Source organism: Cyclopterus lumpus, chromosome 25 (genome assembly GCF_009769545.1).
Source record: "Cyclopterus lumpus isolate fCycLum1 chromosome 25, fCycLum1.pri, whole genome shotgun sequence".
Classification (NCBI taxonomy): domain Eukaryota; kingdom Metazoa; phylum Chordata; class Actinopteri; order Perciformes; family Cyclopteridae; genus Cyclopterus; species Cyclopterus lumpus.
The window spans coordinates 11,371,339-11,383,528 of NC_046990.1; the positions used below are offsets into that span (position 1 = coordinate 11,371,339).

The following is a 12,190-nucleotide window of genomic DNA, read 5'->3' on the forward strand; positions in this document are numbered from 1 at the left end:
CAAGTAGATTTTCTTCACATTTCAGCCAGACAAATCAAATCAAACGGGTTCTACAGAAGAGAATCTTTTAATAAACACACTTGTCAAATGAAAGGTATGCTTCAGAGAGACAGCGGTGCTCGTGTGAACTCTCCTCAGGAATAAACTAAGACGGTAAAATGGAATGAGCAGTAACAGCGTGTAAAAGAATAAAAGTAAACAAGAGAACTGAGAAGAAAGGAAAGCATGAACAGCAGAAATACAATAGTCTGTGCAACAGCAAATACCGTTTAAGTATATACACGCATATATTCTTTCACCGAACATTCAACAATAGCTTCAACTCTGCATGGAGCTCAGAGGACGTAGTCGTCTCTTTTTGGGGAAACTCGCCACCTGTTCCAGGACGAGCAGCGCAGCCGAGAGATTTCCTCAAAGGAGCCGTCGCGGAGTTTCTGAGTGACACAGATGCAACACGTCACTCGACCAGGAGATTAATGCGGAAATGAGGAAACCGATGTGATAACATTCAGAAGCCCAGAAGGTTTCGGCTCGAGAAATGTGGAGAGCGATATCCAAGTTGAACAGTACAGAGCTGATTTCAAAATACGACTGTTGGACTCCTAAAGGTCAGTGCGGCCGACCAAATCATTACAAACTGAATGATTATGTTACGTCATTGCAAACTTTATAATTACAGTACGTAAAGCCGTCTATACTGTACTATGAACTCACTTTTTTAAACCACAAGAACTACACAGCATGAGGCTCGAACTGAGGTTTAACTGCAGGAACAACATGTGTAAACGGAAGAAGAGGAATGATCCAGAACTCAAACTGTAACAGACTTTGACCTGAAGGTTTGCTTTTCTAAGCGGCTTCTTGGTTTTGTTTTTTTAATTTATTTTGCAATTATTTTTCCAAATAATCCAACCCATAACAATGGATCTAAATATGAAGCATGGCACAGGAGGCCAGACGATAGAAAAGCAACGCTTGTGGCCAAAAAGGTTGCTGGTTCCAACTCCAGTAACGTCCGAGGAAAGGTTGGTGAAGAACACAAATAAATACACTCTTCCTTTGGCTCACCAGAGGACGCAGCGTGAGGCCGGCCAAATCAGATCTGGCGTAAGGCCCATCTTTCCCCATCCTTTTTTATTTTTTTATTATTACTTCGCTTCCCTCTTTGGGGGATCACCATAAAATTCTTCTTTATAAAAGAAACATAAATTTGTACAAGTATTTACAAAAGGGGAGGAGGGGGAAACCAAGGCATTTAGTGTTTTGTTTGATCCACAGAGGTGTGGTTCCACATCCCTCAGTCCCACATTCAAAACATTTTACGAGTCCTTATTGGAGTGTTGTTTTTTTTTTGCCACGGCATCTAATATCTCAGCCCACTCCTGTTTCAGGGTGTGTTGTCCTGGGCCAGCCCAAGTCCCCGAGTTATTAGTGTGTTCTCTCTTAGCTCGTGCTGAGGATCTCAACCGGAGTCTGAATCACTGGTGTCTGAGGAGGACGAGGAGGACGAGGAGGAAGAGGAGTCGGAGCTGGAGCTGCTGCCGCTGAGGCGCGAGGGCTCGGTGTGAGTCTCCGTAGCGCTCGGCTTTTCCACTGAGGGCACAACAACAACAACTAAGAGTAAACAAACAGAGTCACCAGGTAGAGATTAAACAAACAACAAAAGAAGAGAGCTATTAACCCTCGGATTCCCAGCAAGTTAGAAAGTTAAACACAATGTTTTAATGCACAACCCACATCCTATAAAACATTCTGAAGCCGTGAAGGACTCAATGTTAATAGTTCAATATGTGTAGCATGAGGAGTCCCCGTAGCATTATAACCGTTATTCTTTTTAATTATCCTTACTTCTAGCCATGATTGTGTCATTTCCATAGGGGTGCAGGACTTATATAATGCAGTAAAACCCCTGTAAAATACTGAGACAACGATGATACAAGTCTTGATTGTTAGTCTTCGAAGGTGCACATGAGAAGAAGAAGAAGTACGTTTGGGCTCACCTTTGGATTTCGTAGGTTTCTTGACAGAATTGAGTTGCCCGCTGACATCTTGCAGCCTCCTCTCCAGCTCCCTCCTCTTCTCCAGAGTCAGCTCCTCTTTGGACTTGCCAACGCCGCCTTTCTTTCCTGCTGCGCCTGAAAAGACGACGTCACGCTCGTTGGATTTAACTAATTATGACGTCACAAAGCTATGATTGGCAGTAATTACTAAATAGTTGGAAAGGTCTGAGCTCTGTGTAAAGTGTCGATCATTATTGTCTGTCTTACAGCTGGAGCTGTACAACGCTGCTTTGTGTAGCCAAACATCCATGTTGTGTTGCAACCAGGGTCTCAAATCACTGAACATTTCTATCATTTCTATAACTTTAAGTCTGCAAATCTATGTAGAACGCTTTAAAACTGTGAACACTGAGTCAGTGGAATTAATTTAAGGAGAAGATGACCTGAAATCTTGGCCTCCTTCAGCCCATGTTTACGCTGGATTTGGCAGGTGACCGCTGCTAATTTCATTCCAACGGTCGAAGCGAGCTAATCAATCGCAGATACATTAATTTTAGCTGCAAAAGTCTAAACTCAAGTTAATGTCTTCCCTCCAAACCGGCCTAAAGCAAAACTGCATCCCATGCTAGATATTGATTAAAATAGATAAATGACGGCAAAGGAATCGTGAAAACCAAACATCTGGTATTTCATTTACCTTGTTCGGCGTACGGCTTACGGGGCTTCTTCCTCAGGCAGGTCATGACGTAGCGCTCCAGCTCCTTCAGTGTCGACGGCTTGAGCGTTTCAAAGTCGATCTCGATCTCCTCGGGGTTGGTGTCCCGCAGCGACGGCTCCCTGGACTGAATGATGTGGACCACGCGACCCAGCTTCTCCCCCGGCAGCTTGTTGATGTCGAGGCTCAGCTGGCGCTTCTCGTCGTAAGACATGGGCACGATCTCCTCCTCTTCCTCGGAGTCGTAGTGCGGCAGCATGGAGGTGGGCGGAGGAGGGTAGAACAGCTTCTTTGTGGCCCTGCAGAAGGACGGACAAGAGACCATTAATGTCGGCTGCTCTATATATTCCTATTAAAGATAAACGACTGTGTTATTTTACATTGAGGTGCTTTACAAACAGTTTGATGGTGATTTGCTGCGGTGGATAACTACTTTAGTACTAACTTGCTGTTCTTGTTACTCTTCTTGCCCTGGCTCTTCTTGGGCTGGGAGCCACCTGCTCTGGCAGACTTGGTTTTCAGGAGCTTGCCGGGCATCTTCCATTCCTCAGAGTCAGCTTTGCTTCTGACAGCTCGACTTCGCTTCTCCAGCTTCTTCTTTTTCTTCTTCTCCTTTTTCTCCTTCTTCTCCTTTTTCTTCTTGGCCTTGATGATGGGGCCTTGGGAGAGGGCAGCCAGCTGCTCGTGCATGGCTTTGAGCTGTTTGGAAAAATTAATAAATTAATGATCCCTTTTTTTATTTTGTATTCACCTGGATGAATAAAAAGCACCGGGGGACTTACTTGTGTGCACACCTGGTCCTGTAACTCAGCTAAGCGATGCGCTCGCTCCTCCTCGCTGTCCGAGTTGCGGCTGTTCTCACTATCCTCACTCTCACTGCTGGGCTCGCTCTCGGAGGTGGACGAGGAGGAGGAAGAGGAGGAGGAGGAAGAGGAGGACGACGAGGATGTTGGATGGCCACTCAGCGACATGGCCGTGTGATCCATGTGAGGTACGTCTGGCATCTTGGCGAAACGGAACTCAAACACATCCTGGTACACACACACAAAGAAGAAAAAAGAAGCCCAAATCAAAGAGAGATTAACCGTCACAGAAAATAGTTTCTTCAGTCTGCGGCACTTTTGTTTCAGTCCAAAAAAGTAGGATTGGACCGCTGTGCTCACCTGCAGCTTCCGTGCCATGCCCACAACATCGTGGTCAGGGGGGTTGTACTTGTAGCAGTTGGAGAACATGATTCTGACATCGCTAGCAAACTGTTGAGCGTCCCTGTATTCACGACAGTCCATCTTCCTCTGATGAAGAGACAGTAGAGGACAATTTTACAGCTTCAACCGCAGCTTTTATGTTTCTTAATAATGTGCAATACATTGCATATCTTCAGCCCCAACGTCTCTGTGTTCATCATCACAGTGCGTTAGATTTTGTGTTTTAAATAGATCTGAAACAACATAACTTTACTGTGTAATCAGCAACACAATATGAGCTATACCGTTGGTATGTTACTCTTTCAACAAGTGAGAAGCATATGAAAAGTCACCTTGATGTTGCCGAGGTCCATGGCACACTTAATGATGTCGTGATAGTCGTGAAGTCCCAGCGCAGCTGCGTCCACAGGTGTATAGAAGGGCCAGGCGTACGCAGCGTGTTTCTTTGACAACATGTCCTTCAGCAGCCCACTGCAGTACCTCAGCTGAGGGCTGAGCTTGCCCTTCTTAGAGGGCTGAGCCTGGACAGAGTCAGGCAAGTCCTTCATGGGGGGTTTGATGGGGCGTCCGCTGCCCACTCTGCGGCCGCCGCCTACCATCATTGGCTGGAGCAGGACGGGGCCTCCAGGGCTTCTGACCAGACCCATCCCAGGCGGAGTCTCCAAGCCCATGTGCCCCATGGAGGAGATGGTGTGCATGGAGGTGTCGTGGACCTGGCCCCCGTGGCCTCCTTTCCCCAAGCCCACCATGTGCGTTGGTCCCGACATGCCCACAGTCAAGCCCATGGTGGAGGGGGTGGTGGTGTCTGCCTTACGTTTTACACCTTTTTTCTTCAAATAAAGGAGGTTGGAAGTCACAATAAACTCAATATTGTGGCTTTATTCCAATCACTTTAATACTTGTAATTCAACTCATTGTTTCTTACAACAAAAATGGTGAATACACAGAAATATTTTGCAATAGGCACTCAAATCTGTGTTGCTTGTGCCTTTCAAGATGCCTAATGTTTTTAGACATTATGAATTGAATATACTAAATCCTCACTGGTCTTGTTTGACATACATTATATACACACACACACACACACACACAAATATATATATATATATATATATATATATATATATATATATATATATATATATATATATATATATATATACACATACATACATACACACACACACATATATATATATATATATATATATATATATATATATATACATACACACACATACACTATGCACATATCATTACCGAACATCTTTTTACTTTTTACATACAAAGCTTTTATTGAGGTTTCCGAATGAAGCTTTGAATATCTGTTGTCATAATTTATGACGACATCATCACCCTTTAAAAAAAAAAAAGAAAATCCTCGAACGAAATCCTCAATTTGAAAAAAATGACTCAACAAAATAAATAGTCTTTATTTTTATTTTTTTTTCAAATCAACTTTCTTTAATGAATATAATCCGTCAGTTTTGCCAACATAAAAACAACTAGATGCAGAATGAATAAATGAATGAACAGAAGGGGTCAAATTAAAAAGAATGTTTATAAAAAAAAAAATTTAAAAAAAATAAAAAAAGCTGCAGCAGCATTTAAAATGTGAACGTTATGGATGAAGCTTCAAACTATTCAGTGCAGCACTAGACTGTTCTATCTACCTTGGTTGTGGGCTGTGTAGGGGGCAGGCCCATGATGGTGGCCGGAGGCAGGCTTTTGGTCAGCACGGTCTGGGGAGAGCTGGCCAGCATGGACTCCCCAGTGTCCGAGGAAGACGGGGAGTAAGCTGACTGGGACACGGCTGGCACCTGCTGAGCCCTCGCTGGTGAGAGATGAATATTTAACATTAGTGATGGCATTCAGCTACAGAATGACAGGTGACCAATGTTCTGTCGAAATCACTGGAGACATGCACGGCTTCCACCATAAACGCTGCTCTGCAAAAGGAAGACATGTAGCTGTACAGGAGGCTGGAAGTCAGGAAAACAACAACAACTATAGAAAGCGCTTCATTCAAAGTCTGAAACTTACAGTGAGATTTGCGACCTCGTCCCCTACTGTTCTTGCTTCGAGGAGCTGGAGGAGGCAGCTCAACTTCGTCCTCGGGCATCTGGGCCACCTTCTGGAGAAAGATCTTTTCTAAGGGCTGAGCCATCAGCACAATGTCATCTGTCGGCTAGCAAAGAGAATAAAAAAAACATTAGCACACTGCAAAGAGGCCTTTACAGTAAATACAATTTAAAAAAAACACAGTTCTTTTGACAAAATATTTGAATATAAATATATTTTTTATTTAGTTTTAATGATTATTACTGATGAATTCAGTAGCAGAGTGAAAACATCAATAGTTATGCCGAATATTTCCTCGACGATAGATTACAAATTAAATGAATAACGAAAGTAAAAACGGTGATGTATGGATGACGCTTATGGTGAAAAGGATCTTCAGTGTCTACCCATAGACTACCACTTAAACACACATTGACATCTCCGGAGAAGTTGCCCGATTTGTAAACAAATTATTTGGTAATGGATCTCCACTAAATCTGCAACGGCTTTCCTTTTCGCTCTTTTCCCGTTACATGAGATGAAAGTAGAATTGTTGATTGACCCTTTTTCTCGTGGGTAATCTAGAAAAGGTGGACTTTCTTTTCCCCTCTCTCACAATGTTAAGAAAATCCGTGAGAGAACACCTGGGTCTGGATCCGTCTCGAGAGCCTTGAGCTTTACATAACCCTGTACTATTCCTGCTGTGAGACCTGAAATGTAATCATTAGAGTGGTCCCATCTTTTTAAAAAGGTAGCAGCGAGAGGGGAATGAAATGGGACAAAAACACGATGGATAAAGATCCGTTGTTTACCTTTTAACATACCTTGTTGTAGATGTAGCAGTTGGTGAACATTGTGTTGAAGTCCTGTATGCACTCACTAGCACTGCGGTAGAAGTTGTTCTCCAGACGCTTTTTGATGGTCCCCATGTCCATGGGTTGTTTGATTATTTTATGGTAATCCTGAAGAAAAATGCAGAACAATAGACGGAGAAGTGAAACATGTGAAGATTCTTTTCTTTTTTGGGGGGAAATGAAACCATGGAGCATGTTGAAGTCGGGCTGAGTCATTGACTGGATTCAAGTCAACATTGTGATGGTGGAGAATGTCATTTTGTTTTTATCGTCTCATTGCATCGTAACACATAGGCCTGGTCAACATGAAAAAGCAGTTATTACGTTTACTGAATCCAATGTTGTGGTGGTCACACTTTAGAAGGATTTATTGCTTGTGTATAGTAAACAATACAGAAAACTACAGGAACTACGGGCACAACAATGAGTTGCAGAAACATAAATCAAACTCGATAAAATGAAAGTAAAAGTGGAAAGTGACTGTTGTTCCTGTTGTAACGCACCGGTAGGTTAAGCCTGTAGGCGTCCACCGGCTCACGGAAAGGCCAGGAAAACTGATGCCTCCACAGGTACTTCATCAGGGTCCTCTGGAGAAACTGCAGCTGGTTGGTCATGAGGCCCGGCCGGCTGGGGTCCTTCACCGGGGGTTGTGGTGGGACGGGAGGGCCCTGAGGCATCGCATGCGGCAGAGACGGGCTCTCAAAGTCCTCGTAAAGCAGGGAGGGCTTGCGAATGCGTTTGCCCGAACTACTGTGTTGGTCCATTCCGCCGCCAGACAAGCCAACCAGAGAGCTGGAGGAGACAGAGAGGAGAGGATGAGACGGAGAGAGGAGAGGATGAGACGAAGAGAGGAGAGGATGAGACAGAGAAAGGAAGGAGAGGATGAGACAGAGAGAGGAGAGGATGAGACGGAGAGAGGAGAGGATGAGACGAAGAGAGGAGAAGATGAGACAGAGAGGATGAGACGAAGAGAGGATGAGACAGAGAGAGGATGAGACAGAGAGAGGAGGATGAGACAGAGAGAGGAGAGGATGAGACGAAGAGAGGAGAGGATGAGACAGAGAGAAGAGGATGAGACAGAGAGAAGAGGATGAGACAGAGAGAAGAGAGGATGAGACAGAGAGAGGAGAGGATGAGACAAAGAGAGGAGAGGATGAGACAGAGAGAAGAGGATGAGACAGAGAGAAGAGGATGAGACAGAGAGAAGAGAGGATGAGACAGAGAGAGGAGAGGATGAGACAAAGAGAGGAGAGGATGAGACAGAGAAAGGAGAGGATGAGACAGAGAAAGGAGAGGATGAGACAGAAAGAAGAGAGGATGTGACAGAGAGAGGAGAGGATGAGACAGAGAGAGGAGAGGATGAGACAGAGAGAAGAGAGGATGTGACAGAGAGAGGAGAGGATGAGACAGAGAAAGGAGAGGATGAGACAGAAAGAAGAGAGGATGTGACAGAGAGAGGAGAGGATGAGACAGAGAGAGGAGAGGATGAGACAGAGAGAGGATGGGGAACATATGATACGGATTGATAGAGACAAGCTGCAGGAACTAAAATGCTCTGATAAAAGTGGTGAAAATGAAAGTACAAACAACGTATCACTTCTGTACACTATATGATAAAAGAGAGAGAGGCTGATCAGCATGCAGCGCTCACTGCCTGCCATGAGTCAGACCTCAAGTCTGCAGGTAAATAAAATGGCCCTCGAGTCCAAGTTGACTGTATGACCTTTGCCTCCTTTCTGCACCTTTGATGCCGCCATCGAGTCACTGAATTTCCAGCCGCTCTCATGACCGCACGCCAATGTAAAAAAGCACAGGCTGTACATGCTTCATTCACGCAGCTCTTGACCTGTGGAAACATGACGCCGCCCTCCCAGTCGGCAAAACCGTCATCTAGGAAACAAGGATTCCATCAATAGGCTGCTACATTTAGCACAGTCATGGGAACCACCATCGCATGGCTTCTCACCAGCAAAAAAACAACAAAAACATTCACTTAAAATAAGGATCCTTTTTTATATTTTTTTTACTTTGGTTAAAAAGAAAAATCTATTAGGAATCCTGGGTAAAATAATAAGATTCAACACTAACTAACTAAAGAAATAAGGTCAGAACCAAATGACACTTCAAATAATGTGATCGGGTGATTGTAAATGGATACCAACAGAAGGGGCCTCGGGTCATCTCTGCTTTCTCCCTTTGGGGGGAATCGACGCTCTCCGTGAAAGCTAAATAGGAGTTAAAAGATTAAAATAAGAGAGAAAGAATGGTATCAAATGGGCGAAAGTCAATGGGCATTCCCAAAGTACGAGTATGGAGAGAATCCTGCTGGAAGAATTGAAATTGCCTTTTCATAAACACACAAAATAGAGAGAAGGAAACTTGCTGCTCAACAAAACCATTGGAGGTTGAGTGAAAGCACGTTGGCTGAACAAAGGCATATTTTCTGAAATCGTACAAAAGATAAGGCTATAAAAATTTTTTAAAAATGTTAACGCAGCTGGTAAAATATCTTGGATGTGAATTCCGAAATACCTTTCCTCTGATGCATCTTCGGAACATTCAAACAGGTACACCATTAATATATCAATTACTTTTAAGTATAACTTATCTTGAATTCTTGAAGAAAACTTCTGCACAGTCTCAACTTTTGATATGGGTTTAGTTGTTCACAAGATTCTTCCTGTTTGTGTTTGTTACTTAGTTCACCATAGAGGCCAGTTTGTGTTCAAGAATTTAAGGCAACAATAGGTGAGTAGTTCATGATTTAGTTGCAGAACAAACAGCAAAGGGCCAAGAAGTTTGTGGGTGTTTTCCAATTGACTATTTATTGGAATGAAATATCATGCATGAACATATAATCAAAAGTGAGTCTAATAAATAAACGCTTAAATAATAAATCTTAAAAATCTCAACTCTGCTTTGCTGTCTCTTATGTATGAAATTTATGAGCTCTGATTTCCAACTATTTCCAAAGAAATGAATGTCAGGGATGCTACTGCCAACACCTTCCCAGTATTCCTGCAGTTACTATTAAGAACTGGTTTAAATGAAAGGGAACCATTTCAGAATAGGAATTACTAAAGTTAAGTAAAAGAAAAGACTACAGATCTCAGAATGCTCTACGACTCACTTTGCTGTCGTTCAACACAACTATATTGACCATGTTCAATAGAGACCAGAGGAGTCTGGTGAGGCCACCATGTCCCCATACAGCCCGTCCTCAATTGTTCACCTCCTTCTAGGCAAAACACAGGAACCAGAAGGAGTTCAATCTCACCCCAGAGTTCAGGTCGCACACTTGTCCCACTGACACACAAACAATGGCAAAGCCTATGAGCTGATTTTCCACATCGGTCAGAATCCCAGCGACACAAAGAAGGGCTGAACTGCATCAGCATTTAGCAAATATCAGGAGCCATTGCACAGTGAATACACTTCAGTATCAACTTACAGTTACTTAAACCTTTTGGAATACTTATCAAGTAACATGCACATTAACTGAAATAATAGGGACTTGGATGTTTTATGATATTTTACTGGAAATGCCCTACACCTTGGTCCCTATAAGTATGCATCTGTAGCACAAAACACAATATATACATTTGTTTTTTTCTCTTTTTGCTTCGGGTGTTTCGGGTTAACATTGGCTCGTGCACCAAAGCAAAGGATCTGATATGCATGATTAGATTTGTTCAGTCCAAAACAGCAATCATTAAATACAGATGTCAGTTCACCACAGACAAAACGGTAGTAAATCTTTTTTATTTTAAATATATAAATATATCATTGTTTTAAAAAAATAGTTTTACTTTTGAAAATATAAATAGTTTTACTTTTGAGCCACAGAGGTCGCCAATGTGGCTTAAATATGACAAAAACAACAAAATAAACATGAATATAAAACAAGCTCTGGCAAACATCTACAGAGTCTTAAAACGCATACAATACATTCTTTAAACATGACAATATGGAGTTATGAATATCTATTATGTTCAATTAAATATAACATTATTTCAATTGTAAACTGTCTATCTTTCTTTATTACATAACCTCCCGTTGTGTTATTAACACTTTTATCGACTGCCTACTTCTAAAAAAAAGATGCATTAACGTAATTAGCTACCGATTAGTATTAAGAGACTTCGCGACATCTTTATAATCGAGTGAAAACAAGTAAATTAAAGGTCTTGTATTTTTTAAAACCCTAAAGTCGTTGATCGCGTGGTTTCGGAGGCCCCGCCCTCACGGTTTGTAAACACTGCCTCGCGAACACTACAACGGAAAAAGATCTTTATATCAAAAACAAGACGTCTTTAAAATCAACGGTGTTGCTTTTGGGGATAAAAAAAAAGAGGTAAAAACGGTGACTTTAGCTCACCGTTTAAATCACCGCCACAGCAGCCTTGATACCAATCTGACAACCAGCGTCACCGGACTGCAACAATAACAACTGCCGTCAAATCGGGTTCTTCAGAACCGCTTTTTACTTGTAATAGCACACGCCGCGTAGTAATGAGCACGCCGGGGCACTAGCTTGATTAACTAGCTACCAGCTAACTAAGCTAGCTTACGAGATCGTCGCGCGAGCTTCGAGGTTAGCGAAGCGATGAATGAAGCCAACTGACAGAGAGCCGGGCGGGGAAGCAGCCGGTGGGGCTGCGGCTGTCATGTGCCTCCCCCGGACCGGCTCACTACAACAACAACAAGACACGAGTCTCGCTACACGTTTAGCTAGCTAATGAGGGCATGCCGAGGGAGTCCGCTGCGGCGAGCTACCGTCAGCTACATCGGACTAACCCGTCCGCTCTCGTGCGGCTAACGGTAACTCACGTTAGCTAACGTGTTGGGATGACACTTAACGTCGGTCCGTCTCCGCGGACGACACACGGCCTCCGGCGTGGTTTACCTGTCGTGGTGCAGGTTGACGGTGGCTTCCATCGGGCAGAAGGCGGAGTGTTATTAAAATCCAAATGTTTTTATTATTATTTATTTTTCTCTCTCCCCCCCCCCAACCACCACGGGAGGCTGTTGACGCTGCACTTCCACCGAAAGACCGCTGTGCAACTCCGCAGTGAAATGGCGCCTGCCCGCTTCCGCCTGACGCTATATAAACCCAGAACGTGGCACCGGCGCGTCGTTCCTGTCACGTGACGGGTGATTCTGCGCTCTCATAGGCTGTGGCCACGCGTCAGTCAAAAACTAAGCACACGCCCGGCACCTCCCTGGTCGGTACATATTGTCCTCTGCCATGTTTGAAAACAATGGATTTATTCATTTTTTTTTAAAGATTTGGTGCTTCAACGAATTCATAATCACGGCTTTCCTTTTATGGACACATCCTTCTGTCCGCAGGGA

General features: G+C 43.4%; 1 protein-coding gene across 2 annotated transcripts; it reads right to left on the minus strand.

Moving 5' to 3' along the window:
- Window positions 1-48: 48 nt before the first annotated feature.
- brd2b (bromodomain containing 2b) lies at window positions 49-11,999 on the minus strand. Of its 2 annotated transcripts, none has more exons than XM_034528740.1 (12): window positions 11,742-11,999; window positions 7,339-7,627; window positions 6,806-6,943; window positions 5,964-6,108; window positions 5,594-5,754; window positions 4,253-4,750; window positions 3,879-4,007; window positions 3,498-3,746; window positions 3,161-3,414; window positions 2,698-3,014; window positions 2,001-2,135; window positions 49-1,593 (listed from the first exon to the last, which is right to left on the minus strand). In XM_034528740.1, the coding sequence occupies exons 1-12, from the start codon at window positions 11,771-11,773 to the stop codon at window positions 1,463-1,465; spliced, it is 2,478 nt and encodes an 825-aa protein (XP_034384631.1). In that variant the 5' UTR covers window positions 11,774-11,999; the 3' UTR covers window positions 49-1,462. The 2 variants fall into 2 exon arrangements, with proteins under 2 accessions (XP_034384631.1, XP_034384632.1); XM_034528741.1 differs by having other exon boundaries at window positions 11,666-11,778.
- Window positions 12,000-12,190: the final 191 nt, after the last annotated feature.

Bases quoted from the DNA above. Each gene is read 5' to 3' on its own strand.
- brd2b (XM_034528740.1), bottom strand. From the start codon at position 11,773: ATGGAAGCCACCGTCAACCTGCACCACGACAG. The intron at 5,755-5,963 runs GTAAGTTTCAGA...ATCTCTCACCAG, and splicing joins ACGAGGTCGCAAATCTCACT to CGAGGGCTCAGCAGGTGCCA. The intron at 4,751-5,593 runs GTAGATAGAACA...CTTTATTTGAAG, and splicing joins CTACACAGCCCACAACCAAG to AAAAAAGGTGTAAAACGTAA.